The sequence below is a fragment of the Pongo pygmaeus genome, chromosome X, assembly GCF_028885625.2.
Source record: "Pongo pygmaeus isolate AG05252 chromosome X, NHGRI_mPonPyg2-v2.0_pri, whole genome shotgun sequence".
Lineage (NCBI taxonomy): Eukaryota > Metazoa > Chordata > Mammalia > Primates > Hominidae > Pongo > Pongo pygmaeus.
Window position 1 is genome coordinate 112364334 of NC_072396.2, and position 21825 is coordinate 112386158.

The 21825-nt window shown below is 41.3% G+C and overlaps 1 protein-coding gene across 3 annotated transcripts in view; it reads right to left on the minus strand.

Moving 5' to 3' along the window:
- COL4A6 (collagen type IV alpha 6 chain) overlaps nt 1-21825 on the minus strand; it is a 276876-nt gene that overhangs the window by 35400 nt on the left and 219651 nt on the right. For all 3 annotated transcript variants that reach the window (XM_063660364.1, XM_054472576.2, XM_054472577.2), the window contains 13 exons: nt 20703-20771; nt 19000-19035; nt 15550-15612; nt 14692-14727; nt 14471-14512; nt 13350-13442; nt 11960-12013; nt 5524-5592; nt 4120-4164; nt 3572-3625; nt 2666-2735; nt 1511-1618; nt 431-571 (listed from right to left, as the gene is read on the minus strand). In XM_063660364.1, coding sequence (XP_063516434.1) covers nt 431-571; nt 1511-1618; nt 2666-2735; nt 3572-3625; nt 4120-4164; nt 5524-5592; nt 11960-12013; nt 13350-13442; nt 14471-14512; nt 14692-14727; nt 15550-15612; nt 19000-19035; nt 20703-20771 — 880 coding nt within the window. The remainder of the gene's footprint in view (nt 1-430; nt 572-1510; nt 1619-2665; nt 2736-3571; nt 3626-4119; nt 4165-5523; nt 5593-11959; nt 12014-13349; nt 13443-14470; nt 14513-14691; nt 14728-15549; nt 15613-18999; nt 19036-20702; nt 20772-21825) is intronic.

Below are 21825 nucleotides of genomic sequence, written 5' to 3' on the forward strand. Positions count from 1 at the left end.
GGCTTTTAGCAGCCACCTCGAGGGTCCAGGCTTGGTTTCTTTTTTTCTCAGTCTCTCAGCCCACCCCATTGGAGCCTTGTGGACCAGGGCAAGCTCAAAAGAACCAATCCTGCTTCTTTAGGAGCTGAAAAAACAAAGGCTTAAGGGCTGAGAACAGTGAAAGATGGAGTGGGAATGGGTACAAAACTTGGAAGGCATTAGGCCTTAGTTTGCTTGTTCCTTGATGGAGAACACTCTGCTGTTATCAATAACCGGTAGAGGCAGGGATCTGACTCAGAGACGATGGGGCCTTCATGGCTGCCCCTCTGCAATTATCATGTATCCTGGCTTAGCTGTTTCACCTGTGAGATGCCCCCTCAAAAATCATGACTGTTCTGCAGTCTGGATCACGTCTGAATCTTGAGACCAAAAAGAGAAATGAGTAACTTACTAGGTGGGCCTGGTGGACCTGGTGGGCCTGGCAAACCATCTCTGCCAGGGAGGCCAGCTGCTCCAATTGTGGTACGGCCTGGGTTTCCTTGGTCCCCCTTCAGCCCTGGAAATCCCTGAGGCCCTAGGGCTCCTGGGACACCTGGAAGAATAAGCCCACACACAAATGCTCATTATATCACCCTACTCTCTGGAGTATTCCTATCTGTGGCATATGTTGGAAACAAATCCAAGGAAGAATTTAGGGAAGCATTTGCCCTTCTCTTGTACCAGAGTTAGAAGGATCCTTAGGGATCAATTAGCCTAACCTCTTGGGAAACAGAGACCCAAAGAAGAGAGGAAACATGATCATGGGCCCAGCATTTCTCAGTGGCAAACCTGAGAGGAAAATCTGGGTCTCTAGCCTTTCATTTCTTGATTTTTTTCCAACTTGGTGCTGGGGCCAGCTGTACCATTTCCAGGTGGCTGCTTTAAAAACATAGGTATCCTCACAGCAGCCCATCTCCAAGGAATTTAGAAACTGGTGGCTTTAAAAGTAAAAGTTGAACTTTATATCTGGGGCATCACTGCCTCCCAGACTCTGGCATGCCCTTTTCCCACATGTCACTATAGAATGACATATGGATGTGATTAGCTCAAGAGTGTTACCCACAGGATCCTGGGACCATTCAGTGCCTGGCTGAATCCTACAGCAAGGTTCTGGGTACAAATCTTCCTCTGGGCTTTTGCTAGCCCCTCTTGGCAAGCATCAGCTGGGATGGCACAACCACAGGAGGGTGACACAGCTCCAGCAACTCCACCCAGGACTCCTCTTGTTGCTGCAAACCTCAGTGACAGTCTAGGATCACCTGTCCAGCTATGATACATTATTTAAGCCAAAAACAAAAGCTGCTCACCCAGGCCCTCACTACCCCCACATACGTTAGCCTTGGGCTGGCAGTCGGGAACCTACTGACTATAGTCTACCTCTTGTTTGACTTTGGCTAGGTGTGTGCCCCGACCCAGAGGTATAGAAGGGAATGCTGGGAACCACAGTATATAGAGGACTGATCTGTGTAGGAGATGGGTTAGTTTTTTTTACCTGATAATGCTGGCAAGCCAGGGGCACCAGAAGGGCCACGTAGGCCTTGGATGCCTTCATCTCCTTTAAGGCCTGGGAGGCCAGGTACACCAGGATCTCCAGGATTACCTGGCATTGTAATGAAAGAAAATAGTAAATAAAGACAGAGGAGGCCCACAGATGCTACAAAATGCCCAAGAAGAGGTGCAGGAGCTGTCCTGGCATTAGAAGTGCCTTTCATGCCTTTCCCAAGTCTCTAATGCTAATGGCCTCACATGATAATGGGTCTTCTGGAGCCAAGGGGCCTCCTGGAGCCAAAATTAGTGTATTAAGAATTGGTCTGGCCAAGGCCTGCCTTTCATGATAAGCTCTGGTAAGTACTTCTTCTTCTTCTACCACTAATCTGCTGTAATGCCTAAGATGTCTACCATTTGGATTAAGATGTTGAAGTCCACTATTTATGTTATACATATATGTTTCCTGGGAGTGGCATACAGGAAGCCACTGTCAAATATTAATACCAAACAGGACATGGGCCTTAGAGGATGAGAGGAGAGGGATAAGTTGGAAGACCCATGGAAGAGTCGCTACAGTAGAAGCCTTTGGTCAAACAAGAGGTAGCTGGAGATACTGGGCATCTCAGTCTTTGGAGAAGGTAAAGGGAAGAGTTGGGCACACAAAATAACTAGGACAAGGAGAGGTGAAGACAGACTTTCTAAGCATCATACTCTTGAGGGCTCTCAGCCACTTGCTCCCCTAACCAAAGGTACTTTTCCACTTCCTATGAAATTGTCAAGCTCAAGCATACATGGAATCACCTACATGAGGCCCTGAGTATTCCATAGTATCAAACTGAAGTCAGCCCAGCTTGGGGGTGGTTATCAATCCTTCCCAAAGCATTGCCAGGAGAACCATTTTCATCAAATTCAGGCCCAGGCAGACCCAAATCCTAGGCTTGGTGGACTGAACACAAAAATGGGGTGCTGGGCTTGGCTTCTCTGCCCAAGAGATTGGAGATAGCTTTATTCCCCAAGCTCAGGAGCCATGAGGGGCTTTTGGGTGTGTCAAGTTTAGCAACAGTCGAGTAACTAACAAGGTATCCTTTTAATAATTACAGGGGATATAGGATTTAACTTCCTGTCTTTATTTTCCACTCAAATTAATGAGAAGTTGCACCTGAGATCACAGCACCATCTATATCGATGAAAACATCTGGGCCTGGCAGGCCAATGTCACCCTTTTGACCCTGCAAAGATTAAGTACATTAAACACAAATATTTCCATTTCCTTATTACCCAAGATCTATGTGCCATTAAAGCCCATCCCTAGGAAAATGAAAGGTTCTTCCTTCTATAACCCCGGATTTTCAGGATCAACTAGTCCATAGGTTAATTTCAAAGTCCCACAAATTTAAGATGAAGGTGACACAAAGCAGGCCAGAGGCCTAACATTCAATTGGAAACCTGTCAAGGACAAGGGATCCCAATTTTATTTTGCAACTCTACTCAAGGACAGTCTGCTCTGGGCCTTGGCTGTACCTAAGTAGTGCTACGGAGAGAACAGAGTTTTAACTTTTTTCCACTCTCAACAGGCCTGGGCCTCTACTACCATCACAATCCTTGTTAGTGGATGATGTCACGCAGAGGAAATTAAAGGAGTTCTAATACTCCCCAAAGAGGGACTTAAGTACCAAAAACACATACAGTGGCATATTCAGGGTGTGATGGTGGCAGTTATATGCCCCAGGTATAGGCAAAAAGGGGATGCATTGTCTGTAGAGAATTTAAAACAATAGTGAAACCAACAGTTGGCAATTCTAAGCAATATGAATAAAATTTTCCTCATCTTCGGGATGGACTTGCTCCCACCAGCCCCTGCCCCTTAATTTACCACTGATCAAGTAGTATCTAAGAAATGCTCATTAGCAGCTTTGTGTGTTCAAAGCAGATTACATGCATTTCTTAAGAAAAAATTGAAACTTAAAAGGTCAAAATATTAAAAATACTTCATCTTATATACAGACATTTGTGGTAATTCACTCTTCTACCTACCAACCCTGGATTTTTCACTTCCCAACATTACCTCAATTCCTTGGAATCCATTAAGCCCAGGAAATCCCAGGGTCCCTTTCTTGCCCTGTGACAGAAACATAGTTACCACTAAGTTGAAAGTATGAGAGCATAAGAGAGTCTGGTCTTTGGATTAAGCCAGGGCAAATGGCACAGGGATCTTGGATGTCATTGCAGGGTACATATGGCTTCTATCTGACTCTGGAAGCTGTAAAATCTTCCAGAAGACAATATGGCAGTAGGTAGCCAATTTACATATTAGGAGGTACAAGGGCCACAAGGCTAGACACGGATACAAGCAGGCTGGCCTTGCTAGTCCCTGATAGCATGCCAAAGATGTATGACCACAGCATGGCATGGCAAGGCACTGAACTTGACACTGGATACCCGTGTTCTTGAGTGAAAAGAAAAGAGGACAGTGGCTAAGATTATACCAAAAAAAGGGAAGATGAACAATTTGCATTATAAGTAATTTCCCCCTTTGGCCATGTTAGGTAAAGCAAGGGGGACTTTTGATTGGGATTTCATACACCAAGGCTTTAATGATATTAACCAAAATACCTGTTGCCCTGGAGGGCCATGGACTCCTTCTGAACCCATGGGACCCTGTAAAGAAAATAGTTACACCTTAGAAAAAGCAATAGGTTACCTAGAAAAAGCCACTAGACTTACATAACAAAGTTATCCAACTGAGTTCAGGATTTAGCAGCTCCTAAAATCAGGTAAGCGAATGTTCCTAGACCTAGCTTAATGACTTTTTCTTTTCTTTTTTTTTTTTTTTTGAGACGGAGTCTCACTCTGTCACCCAGGCTGGAGTGCAGTGGTACAATCTCGGCTCACTGCAACCTCCACCTCCAGGGTTCAAGCGATTCTCCTGCCTCAGCCCCCCAAGTAGCTGGGGCTATAGGCATGCGCCACCATGCTTGGCTAATTTTTGTATTTTCAGTAGGGACGGGTTTCACCACGTTGGCCAGGCTCGTCTCGAACTCCTGACCTCAAGTCATCCACCCGCCTTGGCCTCCCAAAGTGCTGGGATTACAGATGTGAGCCACCGCGCCCGGCCTAATGACTTCTTTCTAAGCTCTAATCCATCAGGCTAAATAGCCACATGCAGCATTTTTTAAGAGCTAAATAAATGGAAACAGTTTAAGTAGTAGGTGGAATTTGACAGAAGGGCTGGGTGGTATTATACTTAGTCTGCATTAGTTCCAAGTCAGGAGATCTTTAAATAGATTATGGGAGGGCCTCGTCTTCCACCTCAAATGCATTCTTTGTTGGTGATTATATGTATTTTCAAGACAAGGGAGGGGGAAAAGTAGAGAAAGAAATGGCAGGGTAATGGATAAGTATGGCTGAATACTCAAAAGACTCTCAACTTCATAGTCAACTTAACAACCAATTCTCTAAAATGTTACTTCTTTGAGGCTAAGCTTGGCCCACTGCTTCTAGCTCAAGACCTAAGTGCCCGAAGCTAGGAATAAGAGAGGCTAATAGTTATTTTTCCATTTCAAATGAGATTATTATTGGAAACTGTTGACTCCAAACATCACTCACTATGTTCTAGAACTTTCCAGGCTTGTTTCTGTCCTATAAAGATTGCACTTGGCCCTCTTTCTTCCATTCCTGTGCCACTTCCCTGTTCAATTCCCTCAGAATAGAATGGAATGAAAGCAAGACAACACTCATATCATTCTTTAGCCCAGAAGACAATGATACGTGACAGCAAGGAGATAAATAGGCTGAGGAGCCACCTAGAGTAGGGGGTGCCTCATTCCTTTTCAAGGGAGCCATTCAATCAAGGGAATGGGGCTAAGAGAGAAGGAGGTCTTAGGAACCTGCCATTGGGTTGAGGAGAAACGAGAAGCTTAGGTCGCAATCAAGTTGCAAAACATAAAGTAGCAAACAGGAAAGAAAATGGACTAGGTGACTTGACAGACCCAGGCAAGTAACATTCCAGGTTCGTACCCTAGGTCCTGGCAAACCAGGGATTCCCTTTTCTCCCTTTTCTCCCTTTTCTCCAGTAGTTCCAAGGCCCTAAATGAAAAAAGAAACCACAAGTTATAACGTTTGTTTTCTCATCGGTCTCCTGGCTTCATTCAACGCAAGGAGGCTATTTTAATTAAGCTCCACTCTCCCCTTAGGGAGGCTCACCACGCTGTCTCTTGTCACTGCCTGAGAAGCACATAGGGTCTGAATATAAATTGGACCATTCATTCAAGGTTCCCTTTTGGTTCTAGAAGTAATGCCCCCCCTACCCACAACACTGTTCCATGTATTTACAGTATCATGGGCTAACAGCATAGAAATGATTAAATATCTAACCTTATTGATTTTACAGATGAGGAAACCAACATCTAGATGGGTTAAAAATGAATGAGAAAGCCATATCTTGTGTTTTTCATTCCGGGGACCTTTCCATTAGAACAAGCTGCCTTCTATCATCTAGGAACTTGATGATTTGACCCACAAATGGAGGATTATGCAAATTCTTGGGGGTTGATACTAGGGGGAAGAGCAAGAGCTTTTCCCCTTTGGAGACATAATGAGCACAACATCCTTTTCAGTGGGAAGAAGTATTTCTATCTAGGCACGGTCTGAAACCCTGCAGCTCCTGTATTGGGACTGTAGGGCTCTTGCCTGGCCCTAGAGATAGTCCAAAGGGGACTGTGAGATGGTCTCCAAGCCCTCTTGCCCTGCTCATCGGAGGTGAGGGTTTGTAGCCATGAATATGACTTGGGGATTCTCTAGGGAAAAGCAGGAACTCCAAGAAGCAGAGTGAGTAAGAGAGAGCTTCCTCCCCTCTGGGTCCAAGGCAAATGTCTGGGCCCCCAAGATACAGAATAGTTCAGTACTAAATGTTTTTCACAGATAACTTAATGTTATTTCACAGATAATGTTTTTCACAGAAAACTTAAATGAGGCCACTTTGTTGTTGTTTAAAATTGTACTTTTTGGAGCATAGATTTAGCAAACAACATTTTGGCTTATTATGAAAGTAAAGGAGGCAATGAAGAAAAGGCACTAAATGTTGTGGAACATCTGTTGTCCCTTTAATGTGACCTGGCTCACCTGCTCAAATCCCATTTGTGGCTTTTTCTTCCTTTTACATACATACTCAGTGCACTCCCATGAGTACTGAAAGCTGGTTGAGCACCCCTTGGCTTTCTGGGCCCAGGGTTTTTCATTTTTGTTTCCTTTTGGCTAGTCATGTTTTTGCTTTTTTAATGTGGGTTGTTTTCATTGTCTTTTTATTGGGAGGAATGTGTGTGTGTGTGTGTGTGTGTGTAGGATCCAATTCAAAGCAGGCATTGGTCCCGTACTTACCTGTTCTCTTTTCTGCATTTATATAACTGTGCATCAAATAGCTCAGCCTTCATGCTACATTAAATTTCTAACGTGAAAGGCTCGTGGGTTAAACTGAATGCAAACTTATTTAAAATATGAGTTTTTCTGCATCAAACCAAGGCATGCTGAGACTTGGTGGAATGTCTATTGGCTTCTGAGGTCAAACGCTTCAGGAAGACTTCTCTGACCTGTCCATGAAATCTGTGGCAGCCCATGCTGCCCCAAACTCTTAAAGTGCAAAGAATGGTTGCATATGAAAGTTTTGTAAGCATGAGACCTATATTACACTCTCTTTTATCTTCCTCCAAGGCCCATTACTAGTCTGAACACATACAAGGTGGTCCAGTAAATACTTGTTGAACTGAATGGAATAATGGCCAAGAGAACAAAACTATTGCAAAGGGGGAAGGAAATAATGTTCAGGAACCATCTTGTGCCCCCATCTATCTTGCCCTCAGTTGTAAATATAAGGGGGCCTTGTACTCCTTCTCCAGAAAGCAGAAGAGTCTTGCTTTCTCAGAGGGCCTGAGAGCTTATGCTGTAGTGTGACAAAAATAAATATTTAAAAAAAATTGTAAAAAGGAAAAAAAAAGACAAATTTGTGTGTGGGGGTTAGAGCCAAGAAAAGATAAATAGCTTGGCAAGACACTGGCTGTGCTGTAGATTCAACTTGTTTCCCAGAATAGGGAGGCACTGTACAGGGACCCTGCTGAATAAGCTGTTCTAGCAAGATGCCCTGGGACTGGCCCCGTCACAGTCAGTCCTCCTCATGAGTAATCTTGTAAATGCTGCTCCCACACTCCTACTTACCCATGGCCTGGAAAGCCTCAATGGAGCTAACTTAACTGTTTCCAGGCCTGCTCTCCTGGGCTCTGGACTCCTGATGCTCTTTGGTTCTCAGGAGGCTCAATTGAAGAATCCCACCTACCTAGTAGTTACCCCTACTGGGTAGGTGTGTGGGTAACTATTGACCTACTCAATAGTTACCTCAGGATTTGCCAGTTTCTTCTCTTATCCCTCCCTTCATCTATTCCATTTTTGCCTTCCCCTGTGTTTGCTAGTCCCTTGAACAGAGGGCACATGGATATACAATTCTCTCTGATGACCTCCATGGAAGGACCTGTGGCCTACAAGTGTGAGTGTGTTGCTGGAGACAATGGGATAAAATGTGTGAGGTGAGGACTGAGCCAGAAAATAAGGGATGTTTGGTCACTGCAGAGGGGCCAAGAGAAAGAAGGTAAGGGGCAAATCTGTCAGGTTGGGCACTTTGTCTCTTACAAAGATTTGGACTCATATAGGAAGAAAACAAATAGTTAAAAGGAACATTTTGGATTCCCTAGAGATTTCTGTCTTCAGTGCTGCCTTGTTTCTCAGTGAGTGTGGATAATTGAAAGCTGATGTGAAGGCTTTGGATTTGAGAAGCACATTTCCTCTGAAAAGCCCAGAGTATCACAAATACATTACCACCTTTCTCCTCATAACTTTTCTGTCATAAGGCATTCATATAAAGTACCTACGAATGTTCCCATTAAACAGATAGAGATATTAGGACTGAAGGAGTTACCTGATTTGGCCAAGGTCACACATTGAATCTGTGCCAAAGTGGGCTGAGAACTCCGGTTTCTTAATTCCCACCGTATGAAAACATGCTGTTCTATGTAAAGGGGTTATTTTCCAGCTTTGATGTCTTTACAATCAACTGGGGTTTCTATTTTTCAGCCCACACTCTGAAACACTGGAAATACTGAGTTTGAAATGGTACTGCAATTTATCACCGTGCATTGTCGTCAGTCTTTCTTTTACAGGACAAAAGGGAATGGGTTGAAATTGCAGCAGGGGAAATACTCTGGGTTCGGATGTGGAAGGGAAGGGGGGTGAGGCAGTGTGAGCCAGTGAAGCCAATCACACCAGAGGAGATCATAAAATCCTTTTCAGAGATTTAGAGATAAAAACCCCACCACGGCTGGGATTAGAGCAAACTGGACTGTAGGGGGCAGTATGGTATGGGGAAAAAGCCACCAAATTGGCTAGAATTCAAGAAAGCTGAATTTCAATCTCAGCTCTGCTAATAATTATCTGCGTGATTCTGGACAAACCTCTTCACCCGTTGAAACTGTGGTTTCCTCATCAGTACAAGGAAGATAAGCCTGGCTCACCTTGCTTACCTCACAGGGACAATGCCAGGTGGCTAGAATCTATGTGAAATGCTCTACGAAGAAAGGTGAAAACTTTATTCCCAAACTCACTTGCAAAATACTTTTTATCTGTACTGTCCAATAGAAATATAATGTGAGCTACTATGTTATTTTCATTTTCCTAGTAGCCACATTAAAAAAGCAAAGTAAACAGAGATTAATTTAAATGATATATTTTACTTAACCAAATATATAATAAATATTGTCATTTTAACATTGAAGTAAAAAATGTTACTGAGATATTCTAGATTTCTTTTCATACTACGTTTTTGAGATCTGGTGTGTATTTTATACTTACAGTACATCTCATTTCAGATCAGCCACATTTTAAGGGCTCAGTAGCCACACGTGGCTGGTTGTTATCTTATTGAACAGGACAGCCTTATATTTTGCAAAGAAACTTCGCATACATTATTAGTTGGGTCTTAAAAGAGTAGCTATATGCATGTTCTTACTCATATGCAGAAACTAAAAAAATTTATCTCATGGAGGTAGAAAGTAAAATGAATGATACCAGTGGCTGGGAATGGTGTGAGTGTGGGGTGGGGGGAGAGATGGAGAGAGGTTGGTTAATGGGTATAAACATACAGTTAGAAAGAATGAATAAGTTCTAGTGTTCGATAGTGGAGTAGGGTGACTACAGTTAACAACAATGTACTGTATATTTCAAAGTAGCCAGAAGGGAGATTTGAAATGTCCCCAACACATAGAAATGATAAATGTTTGTGGTCATGGATATCCTAAATACCCTAACTTCACCATTACACAGTCTGTGCATGTAACAAAATATCACATGTACCCTATAAATATGTAGAAATATTTTCTATCAATAAAAAGTATAAATATGACCATTGTCAAATTACAGATATAAAGAGAGGTTTAGTGACTTGCCAAAGTCCCAGAGCAGGGGCTGGGTCTAAAGTTTGGGTGTTCTGTCTCCAACACTAGGGTTCTCTTCCTTTCTGGCTCATTAGATACAAAGGTGATTAAAATCAAGTGCATTGAACAGATGATTCTCCATGCCCCCTTTATTTCTGTGGAGTAATAAGAATCATCATGGAAGGAACCTGTGCCACTGGCTCCACTGGCTCTGCTTTCTGGCCACCCAGAGAGACCCAAACTATTTCAAAGTACTGTAGGGAAAGAATGGAGTCATCTATCCCCATTGGCCCAGCAAGCACAGGCAGGCCTAGTCATCTTTGATTCATCCATTTCCCACCTGATCCCTATTCCCAATCCATGAAAATCTTGTCAGCTCTTTCAAAACATATCTTGTGATTTAAAAGACACATTAAACAAATGTAATGTATTGGTCTTGTTTGGCCTCTCATTGAAGCAAGGCAACTGTAAAAAAATATATATACCTATAAGACAATCAAAAATTTGAATTCTGCCTTGTTAACTGATATTAATTACTGATCACAAATTACTGATGATGATATTGTCACTACGTCTTAAAAAGCCCTTACCTTTTAAATATTCAGAGGTATTTGTGATGAAATGATATGTCTATTATTTGCTTCAGATTGGCCATAAATTGCTAATTATTGAAACTGTGTGATGGGTACACGAGGAATCATTATGACATTCTCTCTGCTTTTGTAAATGTTTGAAATGTTCCCTAATAACAAGGTTGAACATTTTTACATTTTGAATCTATCCACTTCTTTCCATTTCCATTGCTGTCACTATAGTCTAAGTCACCACCACCATCTCTTGCCTGGACTACTGCAATACCCTCTGTGTTTGCTCTTCCACCCTTCCCATTCCCTCTCCCCTTCCTCCCACAGCCAGAGTGATCTTAAAAATACAAGTCAGAGCCTTTGAACGGCTTCCCATTACATTAAAAATAAAAAACCGCATTGACCTCTGAAGGTAGCCAAGATCTGGTTCCTACTTCTCTGTCTGGAATTATTAGCCTTGCTTATTCTGTTCCACTTACCTTCTTACTGTTCCTCAAAAGTACTGAGGTTTTCTTAACCTCAAGGTCTTCGCACTTATGGTTCCCTCAGCCTTAAAACCTCTTTCTGATCTTCACAAGACGTGCTCTCTCATAATATGCAGGTCTCAGCTCATACATCACTTCCTCAGAAAGGCCCTTCTTGACCACTCTGTCCCAAGTAGACCACCCTGTTCCCCATCCACATTTCATCACTTTACCCTTCTTTCATCTTTTATATATATGAACTTATATAACCACTATATGAACTTGCTATAGATTCATCTGTTTACTGGTTTCTTGTTTGTTTTTACCCTCACTCCCCCATTACAATGTAATCTCAAGGACAGGGACTTTTACTTAGTTACTGTTGTAACCTCCAAGTCCAGCAGAATGCCTGGCACATAGGGACCCTCAAAAGGTAACTGATGAGTGTAAGAATCTAAGCTAGAAAGGCAGATATGAAAGTGGAGGTAGGATTACTAAGATTAGCTACCATTAACTGAATAATAAGTGCTAGACATGTAGTAAGCCCTTTTCATGCATATTATCTCATTTAATCCTCATAATCACCCCATCATTCTCCCCTTTTTTGTAGGTTAGGAAACAGGCTCAGAAAAGTTAAGAAACTTGTCCAGGTTCACATAGTTAGAAACTAGCAAAATCAGCAGTCAAGCCTAGGTCTGTTTTAACTATAGAGCTTGAGCTAATAACCTCTAAGGTATACAGCCTCATGGAGAACCATGCTTATGTCTCCATGTGTTTGAGAAACAAGAACATCTCCTTAAATACCTTCTAATAATAAAGATGGTGGCATTCTCTACAATATCCATGGGAAGAGGTCTTTCTGTTAGCCTTCTATTGCTACAGCTTTTATCCAATCAGACCCTTGAATACATATTGATCAAATAGAGAGACTTACCGGGAAGCCTGGAGGGCCACTTATGCCTGGAAAACCCTTAGGCCCTGGTTCACCCTGGAAAATCAGCCCAAGGTTAGTAAGTAGCATCAGGAAGCAGTGAACACACAGTAGGATGGCTCTCCGCACGTACTTGGACTGAGGAGTGGGGAACCAATGAAGTATCAAGATTAGGGTAGCAGAGAGTGGTGCAGATTCCCCAGGCTCCCTAATTAGTAGCTGTACCAGGATGTCTTGGTTCATGCAGCTCCTTGCTGTGGGAGAAGGATTATGGACCATAACTGTCTAAAACAGAATGTCAAATACTGAGGCTAATTGGGAGACAGAAAGGATGATTGTCTATTTTCTTTCTAGTGGAAGAAGCTGTTCAGTACAATTTCCTATAGCAAATTAGAGGCAGCAGAGAAATCCATAGTTTTGGGAAAAGGGTAACAATTACAATTTGGATAGGGACACATAACAATCTGATCTGTCATTCCCTGATATGTGAATTTATCTATATGTGCCATGGAAAAGCTCCCTAAGTTTTGGGAATGATCAAGGAAGCAGACAATCTCTTTTATGTTGCCAGACCATTCCCAAATCAATGACTACTTCCTGTAAACCTGGAGGGGCTTGGAGTTGTTACAGCTTCCACAAAGACAAATTTAAAGAAAGGAGACTAAACATATTTCCCTGCCTAGGCCCCTTGGCCATGGGAACAGAATCACAAAGCTTAAAGGAACCCTGGCAGGAAATGCAAGTTACAGAAAGATATCTGCACACCTTAACAGTACACGGCCATTCAATTACAACCATGTAGGTAGTATACAGTGACTCACATAAAAATACAGATCGTAAAATATTTCAGTTAAACAGGTCTATAGTGTAAGCCTTGGTAGTTCAGATCAGGTAAATTAGGGCATCTCTTGTCACCACTTGGTGACAGTATATCCTATTTTCAGGGTCAAGTTTTAAGAGCAAATAACTTCTTTAAAAAGATAATTCAAGAGCAACTATTCATACCCTATGTGTTCTGTCACAGTACTTTGGGGACACCGTAAGTATTGAGAGGGTTGGGAGTTAGGAGGAAAAACACAACTATTTAATGTTTAAGTTATTCAGCATATCAAAAATTGAATCTGCAACACTAAAACAGAGAAAATAGTGCTTAAATGAATACTCAGATGCCCAGGCACACTCAAACCTACACAACAAGAAACATACTCCGCCTTTTAAGAAAGCTTTTCATAAGGGGCAAAACAAAGAAGCCTTTTTACTCTCACTTCTAAACAAAAATCCATTACCCAGAACGCTCTATTCTTCCAGTATTGTCTGGTTATGAGTTAAGTTCTTGTATTATAATTATAGGAAAAGGTTTATTAATTTTTTCCTATTCTTAAATGTTCACTACCTTGGATCCTTTCTGCCCTTTGGGGAATCCCATGAATTCCAGCTCTCCAGTAGATGGTGGAGGTCCTGCTGGGCCAGGGAGGCCAACATCCCCCTGTAAGAGTAAATGGAACATTAAGCAAAGTGAAAATCACACCGACCATTTTTCCAGAGCGGGGGTTTGTCCTCTGGATGTAACTCACAAATAAACTGTCTCTTACTTTGGCCTCTTCACCCTCATGCCAATGAGGAAACAAAACTCTCACTGCCAAAGGGTGAGAAGAATTATAAGCCCGACCAATGAATTTTGTACCAGCACTGCAGAGGGAAGAGTAAGATGGATAGAAGGAAACTTTAAGTTCATGGTTGCCATGAAAGGATGTTTAGAAGAGATTAAAAAAGGAATCAGAACAAGGTGAATGGCTACCTCTTGGCAACAATGATCCGACTCTAAGTGGTCTAATCCTTGCCAAGAGCACAATCAGAGGCAATGACGTCCAGGTTAGAACATTGGAGGCAAGAGTTGTTCCTTCAGAAGGCAGTGCAATTGTAACAGAAGGGTGGGAATGGCAAGTTCTCAGCCTCGCTTAAGGCTCTGAAATCATAATGTAATTGGTAAAGAGAGAAATGAGAGAATGAGGGAAATAAAAGAGAATGGTGAAAGAGAGGTTAAAGAAGAGAGATAGAGGACAGAGAGAGAGAGATACAGAGAGAGAGGAGGACAAAAAGGAAAAGGAGGAGGAAGTGGAGGAGGGGGAGGAGGAGAAAGGGTAGAGAGGAGAGGGGAAGCAGAGACAAGGAAAGAGAAGGGAACAGAATACTCAAAACACCAAGGAAAGACCCAGATGGAAGGAAGAGAAAGAATCTATTTCAAGGGAATATGTTCGTAAGACATACACCTTTCACAGGTAGGAAGCAGGGAAATAACAATATTTTGAAGGAAAAAGAACCACAATAGCCCATGTGTGGCATGTACACATGTAGCCCTCAAGAGATCCTACCAGAGGATCTATGTGGGTTGGGAAATGCTCATTTCCCAAGGCGAAAAAACAAATCCTCTTACACAAGCAGCCACATGTGTGTAATCAGACACATTTCTTGCAGCATATGGAATGCAGATTGTATTTTTTAAAAGCTATTTACCTTGACTCCTTTCTCTCCTTGAAAACCTAGCCCCATATTCCCCTAGGGAATAGGGATACAGGGAGGAAAAACAAAATCGATTACTAAATAAGCTCAGGGAACTTAAATTGGAATGCAATCTTTTTTACCAGAAAGTAGGGTTAACCAAACCAGTATCTCTCTGGGAAATCCAGAGTACTTAGGAGTAGGAAGCAAAATGCCCTAAGACAAAGTATACTTACATCAGGACCAAGAGGACCAGGAGGCCCTGGAGGACCCTAGATTTTTTTTAAAAATAAGAAAGAGTTAGCACTTGTTAGTTTCAGTCAAAAAGAACACGGCATGTTGAGAGTCACTCCCCAGTAACTCAGCCATCTTTCCTGCTTTGGCATAGTAGAGTCTAGCTGTCTTTCCTATGGTTCCCTTTTATCCCCTTTGAAATCCCCCAAATTGACCTGGTAATCACATTAATGCTAAGGTAGTGAAGACTTCATGTGTCATTCCTCCCAACAGGCCAGAAATTTTAAAATGATGACCTTTGGTGAAGCTAAGCCAAAGTACTGAGTAATGGGATTTCTTGCACTGGAAAGAACAATCTGGGGACGCAGCTTTCCCAGAACCACATAGATGACTGGCTATGCTTTTCCTCTACCAGTGATGATAAACAGGTTTTGTGTCAGAAAAATGGGTAGGTAGGTAGAACTGCCCAAGATGCAGTGTTAGCAAGGAATTTGAAGCTTCTTCAGTGTTCAGGGTGGGTGATAGTGATGGTGGTATGATTAATTAGCAATACCTGTCATGGGTGAGGAAATGGAAGGTGGCAATAAATGTGTCAGGGATCTGCCATCCCTGGGCTATACTTTAGGTTGAGCTAGGGTGGGAGGCTTTAGAGGCACAGATTGGATGGTCAGATAGACTCTGATAAATAACTCCAATAGCTCCTGGCAAGAGCATGCTTTACTTTAACCCTCCAAGAATGGAGGTTGCCCTTGCTCACCCAGGAGGACCTAAATTACACAGGTTTACATTGAATCCATAGTATGTAGGGAAAACAGTCATGTGAACACTGTGATCACAAACTAGGCTTAAATTGATCTTACTTGTAATCCTGGTGGTCCTGCAGGTCCTACAGCTCCAGGAGATCCGAGTGCTCCTTGTGGGCCCTAGAGAGGCAAGTTTTTACCAAGTTCAAAAAGCAAGGAAGTTTTCCAAGAAAAATGAAAATATGTATGTCCACGAGAACTGTACAAGAATGTTCATAGCAACTTTATTCATAATAGTCAAAAATTGGAAATGTTCCAGTTGTCCAATGATACAAGGATAAACTCTGATAGATTCAAACAGTGGAATAAATGCCTACAATAAGAAGTAGCAAACTACTGATATATGAAACGATGTGGATGAATCTCAAAATCAGTGTGTTAAGTGAAAGAAGACAGACCCAAAAGGCTAGAGGTTATATCATTCCCTTTACATGAAGTTCTAGGACTGGCATAGAGGAGAAAAATCAGGATTGTGGTTGCCTTTGGGGTGAATTGGGGCAGAAATTGACAGGGAATGAGCAGGAGGGAACTTTCTGAGGTGACAGTAATTTTCTACACCTGAATAAAGGTTTGGATTACATACAAGTATGCATTTGTCAAAACTCAGCAAACATACACTTAAGATTTAAGTGTTTCATTGTATGTAAATTTTATATAAAAAGAAAGAACTGCAAACAAATATTGAAGTCTAATTAAAGACAGGCATGCTATAGGATTTAGGAGTAAGTGAACTCTTGTCTACTATTTACTTTGACATTCACTAAAAATAGGATGGATTAAACAGCGCATATTCACACTCATAAGTGGGAGCTGAACAATGAGAACGCATGGACACAGAGAGGGGAACAACACACACTGGGGCCTGTCGGGGGGTGGCGTAGGGGGAGGGAGAGCATCAGGAAAAATAGCTAATGCATGCTGGGATTAAAACCTAGATGACGGGTTGATGGGTGCAGCAAACCACCATGGCACACGTTTACCTATGTAACAAACCTACACGTCCTGTGCATGTGCCCCAGAACTTAAAATAAAAATTAAAAAATAGGATGGATTGATGGACAGAGAGAGGGATGGATAGACAGATAGAAGGAGGATAAAGCAAGTACAGTTGGCCCTCTGTATCTGTGGGTTCCACATCTGTGGATTCAACCAACTATTGATTGAATTTTTTTTTTTTTATAAAAGGATGGTTGCATCTGTATGGAACACATGCAAATTCTTTTTTGTTACTATTCCCTAAACAATACAGTATAACAACTTTTTACATAGTATTTACATTGTATTAGGTATTATAAGTGACTTAGAGATGATTAAAAGTGTAGGGGAAGATGTGTATAGGTTACAGGCAAATATGACACCATTTTATACGAGGGATTTGTGCATTCATGGATTTGGGTATCCATGAGAGGTCCTGAATCCAATCTCCCATGGATACCAAGGGATGATGTATAGTAAAATATTAATGGTATGCGTGTTCACTGCAAAATTCACTCTACTTTGCTCTATATTTGAAATTTTTCCTATTAGAATGTTATAAAAAAACAAAAACTTTTTTAAAAAAGCAAAAGAGTTATATTAATATCAGATAAAGTAGACTTCGAGACAAATAATATTACCAGAGATAAAGAAGGACATTTCAAAATGATAAAATAGGTCAATTTATCAAGAAGACAGAACAATCTTAGATGCCTATGCACATAATAGCAGAGCTTCAAATTACATGAAGCAAAAACTAACAAAACTTCAAGTAGAAACAGTCAAATCTGCAATTACAGTTGGACATCTTAACATCCCTCCTTCCATAATGAACAGAAACACTAGACAAAAATATCAGTCAGGACATAGAAGATCCAAACAATAGTATCCATTACCTTGACCTAATGGATATTTTTAAGATCATTATACCCAACAACAGCTGAATACATATTCTGTTCAAGTGCATATGGAATATTCACCAAGATAGACTGTATGCTGGACCATAAAATAAACCTTGACAAATTTAAAAGAACTGAAATAACACAGTGTTCACTCTAATTACAATAAAATCAAACTAGAAATCCATAATAGAAAGATAGCTGGAAAGTTACTAAATATTTGGACACGAAGCAACACACTTCTAAATATTCCATGGGTCAAAGAAAAAAATCATAAGGGAACAGAAAATTTTTGAATCAAATAACAACAATGTTAAACATAAGACAGTGAAATCACAAGAGAAAAATGGTCTGGTGAAATGCAAGGGTCCATTTCCAGTGGTGGAGCAGGAATAACTTGACATGGGCCTGGATAAGGGGCGGAGAGGGTAAGAGAGGTTGGAACTCAGACAGGAGGAAGAGAAAGGAGGGGTTCAAAGGGCCTCCAGAAATAAATGATAGTCTGAACATTGTTTTGAAAATAACTAGCCACCTGTGATCACCTTGCTGATCACAAATATCTTAGCCACCAAATGCCCTCTCCCCAAATTGAAGCAGTTTGTATATCATGCCTGTGTATGTGGACAAACATTGAGCCTTTGTGGGCAGGAAAACAAGTACCTAAGAGAAGCTATGCAGCAAGTACAGTGGATGTTGTTCTGTAAATTTAATGAATACACTATCTAAGCCAATTGTTTTGCCCTAGGGAATATGTATGGCCTTGGTCCTATGCATCTCTGTTTTTGTGTGTGCTTGCACACATCCCATTTTTTTGCCTACTTTTTCTCATGAAACTCCGTAACTCTCTATTTAGAAAGTCTCCTCCCACTGCCAGCTAAACATCATTGACACTTCTCACAAGCTACCTTCTGTCTCTTAGACATGAAGACTCACATGACATATCCTTAAGTGAATGGCATCTCTTCCTCTAAGTTGCTGTGGAATTCTTATGCCACATTCCTACTAGTTTTTCCCAACCTTGGGGGCAGGGGCTGTGTCTACATTGTCTCAGAGATTACTGAAAAAAGATAGAGGGAAGAAAGAAAGTGAATACAGGAAAGGGAAAGAAAGAAGAAGGAAAGAAGCGTTTTTTTCTTAAGCTCTTTCAAAAAAAAAGTGATGACAATGTGGAATCTCAAAGAAAAATAATGCTCTTATTAACATAACTCACAGCCTTACATGGACTCACCATTATCAAGAGTCCCTAAAAGGAATTTCTGTGTGGAATACCTTTTAAAGCAATGTGCTCTACTTCTTTTGATTTACTCACAGCACTCGACACACAGAAAACATTTAGTAAGTGCTTGCTGAAGGAAAGGCAAAATATTTTCCTAGGGGAAAGTACATCCCAGTGAATACATGTCTCTGGCCTAAAGTCTGAAAGCCTGCTTGTCATGCAACTTGACAGTGGACAGTTCATCCTCTCAGTGCTTTCTCATTTGGAAAATGTCAATACTGTGACCCATTCTACTTCAACTGTCTAGATTTTCCTTGAGGTCTACAAAGACTTTAGAACATCATAGAGAAGAACGAAAATGCACCATTAGTGATTTTTAGTCAACACTGAGAGCTCAACACATAAATAACAACTTACAGTGATTCCATCCAGTCCAGGCAGCCCAGGATCCCCCTGAGAAACAAAGGCAGGACACTGAAGAGTTTAATAAATTAAGCCTGCAATATTTCAGGTAACTAACCTAACATTCATAGGGACAAAAACACATCTCTGAAACTTGGGCCTCCTCTGTCAAAGTCTTGTGTTTTAAATAATGTATGAATTGGACATATTCGACTGTTTAGATTGTTTATTTTTTCTGTAAGAAAAATCTGGACTGTAGAAGACACATATTATAGCCTTGGCTGAACAGGATTTCACATTTTACTTGGATTAATTAATTTTCACCTTTGCTAGGAACTTATCAATTAGAAACTACTTCTGTGGACTGGTGATTTTCCTACTCCTTTTGGAGGAAAGCAAAGCTACCTTCCCGTGTGCCTTTATCCCCAAAGATTCTGTGCCCACATGTACACAATGCAAATCGGACATTTCAAGGGAAAATCAACAGAGCATACACTCTCTGATTATGTTTTAATTACTTTGTTGCATCTTTAGTTACTGCATGAATCAGTAATATAACCATCTTGTGAAAATTGTTGTGTTCCACTGGATCCAGGGTCTCTTTGATTTTTGGCAAAACCATTTAATCAATGTTTTCTAAGACAATGACCAATTTTTGACACCTGCTAGTCTTACTCCACTTGGCTTACAGTAAAAAATCAGCTCTCTGTAGCATGGAAAGAGCACTGCCTGAGTTTTAGCTCTTTAGTGAACTGGCTTTGAGCAAGTCACATAGCCTCAGTACACCTCAGTTTTTCTATCTGTAAAATGAGCAATACTAGTCTAACAATCATGAGGTCCCTTCCAACTCAAACATTCTATCTACTACTATGGCATCTATAGTTAGAAGCCTGTACCCTAAATCTTATCCGGCTCTCCAGCCACCCACCCCCATCACTGCCTTCCAAAGTGATTTCCAATGTTCCAGGCTCTATGTACTAATGGAAGACAGAAAAGTGCCATCAATTAGCTGAGTGAACTTGGTGCATCTTCTCCTCAGATGTTGGGCACATAAATTCTTATTCGCTACCAGGGAAATGATGGACTCCTGTCCCGCTCTGCAAGGGAATAGGGCCAATCATTTGGAGCCAGGGTTTTCTTAGGCCCCGCAGGATATCAGGCAACACAGTCACAAGAACACAGAAGGTTCTTGTCAATTCTGGAAAGAGATGAAAGTTTCCAGCCAGCTTCAGGGCTGATGGGCAATTTTTGCAGACATCCAGGGGCCCAGCTAGGGTGATGGGTTGGTGTGCAGTGACAGAGAAGGGCAGAACCAGGATCTTTGGCTAATGGCCATGTTGAGATGGGCAGAGACATACATGGCTTCAAACCAAGGAATACAGACAATAAGGATTCTAGAGTAGACAAAAGGTATCTGCCTCCAGGAAATGTCTTGGTTTGTGAAAGAAAATGATACCCATGCAAACTGTTTGTTTGCTGATCTGTCTCCTATTTTTGGTCTAGATCCTGCAGAGCAAATCTCTTTGACAGTATAGTTGCAAACATTTATGTCAATGTTTCCACCACAAAAAGCTCCAGATCCTTTTAAATCCAGCTTGGTCTGCTCCTTAAATAGAGACACAGATGCTAGTTCTGGAAATGTTTTCATTGGAGGTGGGGCCCAATGCTGGGGAACCCAGCTTATAGCCTACTCAGCTATCTGACTTACAGGCTCTTACCTTCATTCCTTTGAAACTACCTGGAGCAAGGACAGGGTCACCTTTTGATCCTTTCTGACCAGGAAGCCCCTGAATAAAATAGTTAAAAAAATTGAAGAAATACACACACTTATAGTCTTTTTAATTGCATTATCTGATCAGATAGAGGATGGGACAGCAAGAGCCTGAAACCATGTGGCTTTTTCTATGGCAAAATTGGCTGTACTAAGGGGCAAAACACATTCCTTGACCAGGTGCTCTGATTCAGAGCTGTATGCCCTCCCAATCCCCAAGCCAGAAGTCTGTAAAGGGAAAGGGTTTGAATGGGTCTGAAATGTGTTAAAGTCAGATACTTTACATCTATTCAGAGTACTGGTCTGAACAACCACAAATAACTCATGTAATGGAGAGTTCACTGCTTCACCCCTCACAGGTATAGGTCACTGACAGAACCTTTGTCTAGGACAGAGGTTAGTAAAATTTTATGAAAAGAACCAGATAGTAAATAATTTAGGCCTTTTGGGTCATATCTAAACTCTGTTTTATACTCTTCTTCTTTCTTTCTTTTTATTTTATTATTTAAAAAAAAAAAAAAAAACAGGCCACAAGCCAAAGGCCACGTGGTCCAGTTTGTAGACCTCTGGTCTAAAAGATATCTACAAAACTACCTTCATCCTGTACTTCTACCACACAACTTCAGATTCAAAGTCTGTCTAAGAGGCTGGTGTATCTCACTGCTAACATGAAAAATGGTTCAAAGTACACAATTCCAATCTTTCAACTAGATTTTTTGCTGTCTTAGTGGCAGATGCTGGCTAATATCTGCTAGAGTTTGTACACCTGGGGATAATCAACGTCCCTACACCTAAGGGGAAGTTAGGATTAGTATTTGGGGTAGGGCTAAGCTTTGTGGACTGAAGCATTTATTGAATGATTGATTCCTTCAGCACAGGGATTATTGGTATCATAAAACAACAACGTGATCCCAGGAGCAGAAACCGTTTTTTTTTTTTTCACTTTTTTTCCTAACACTGCCTGTTTCACCTTATTCTTGTGGCCACTACTGTCTTGAAAGAAGCTTCAAAAAAGCCGACTGAATGATCTGTTTGGTATTTAGCAAAGGATACATCTCCACTTAGTAAAA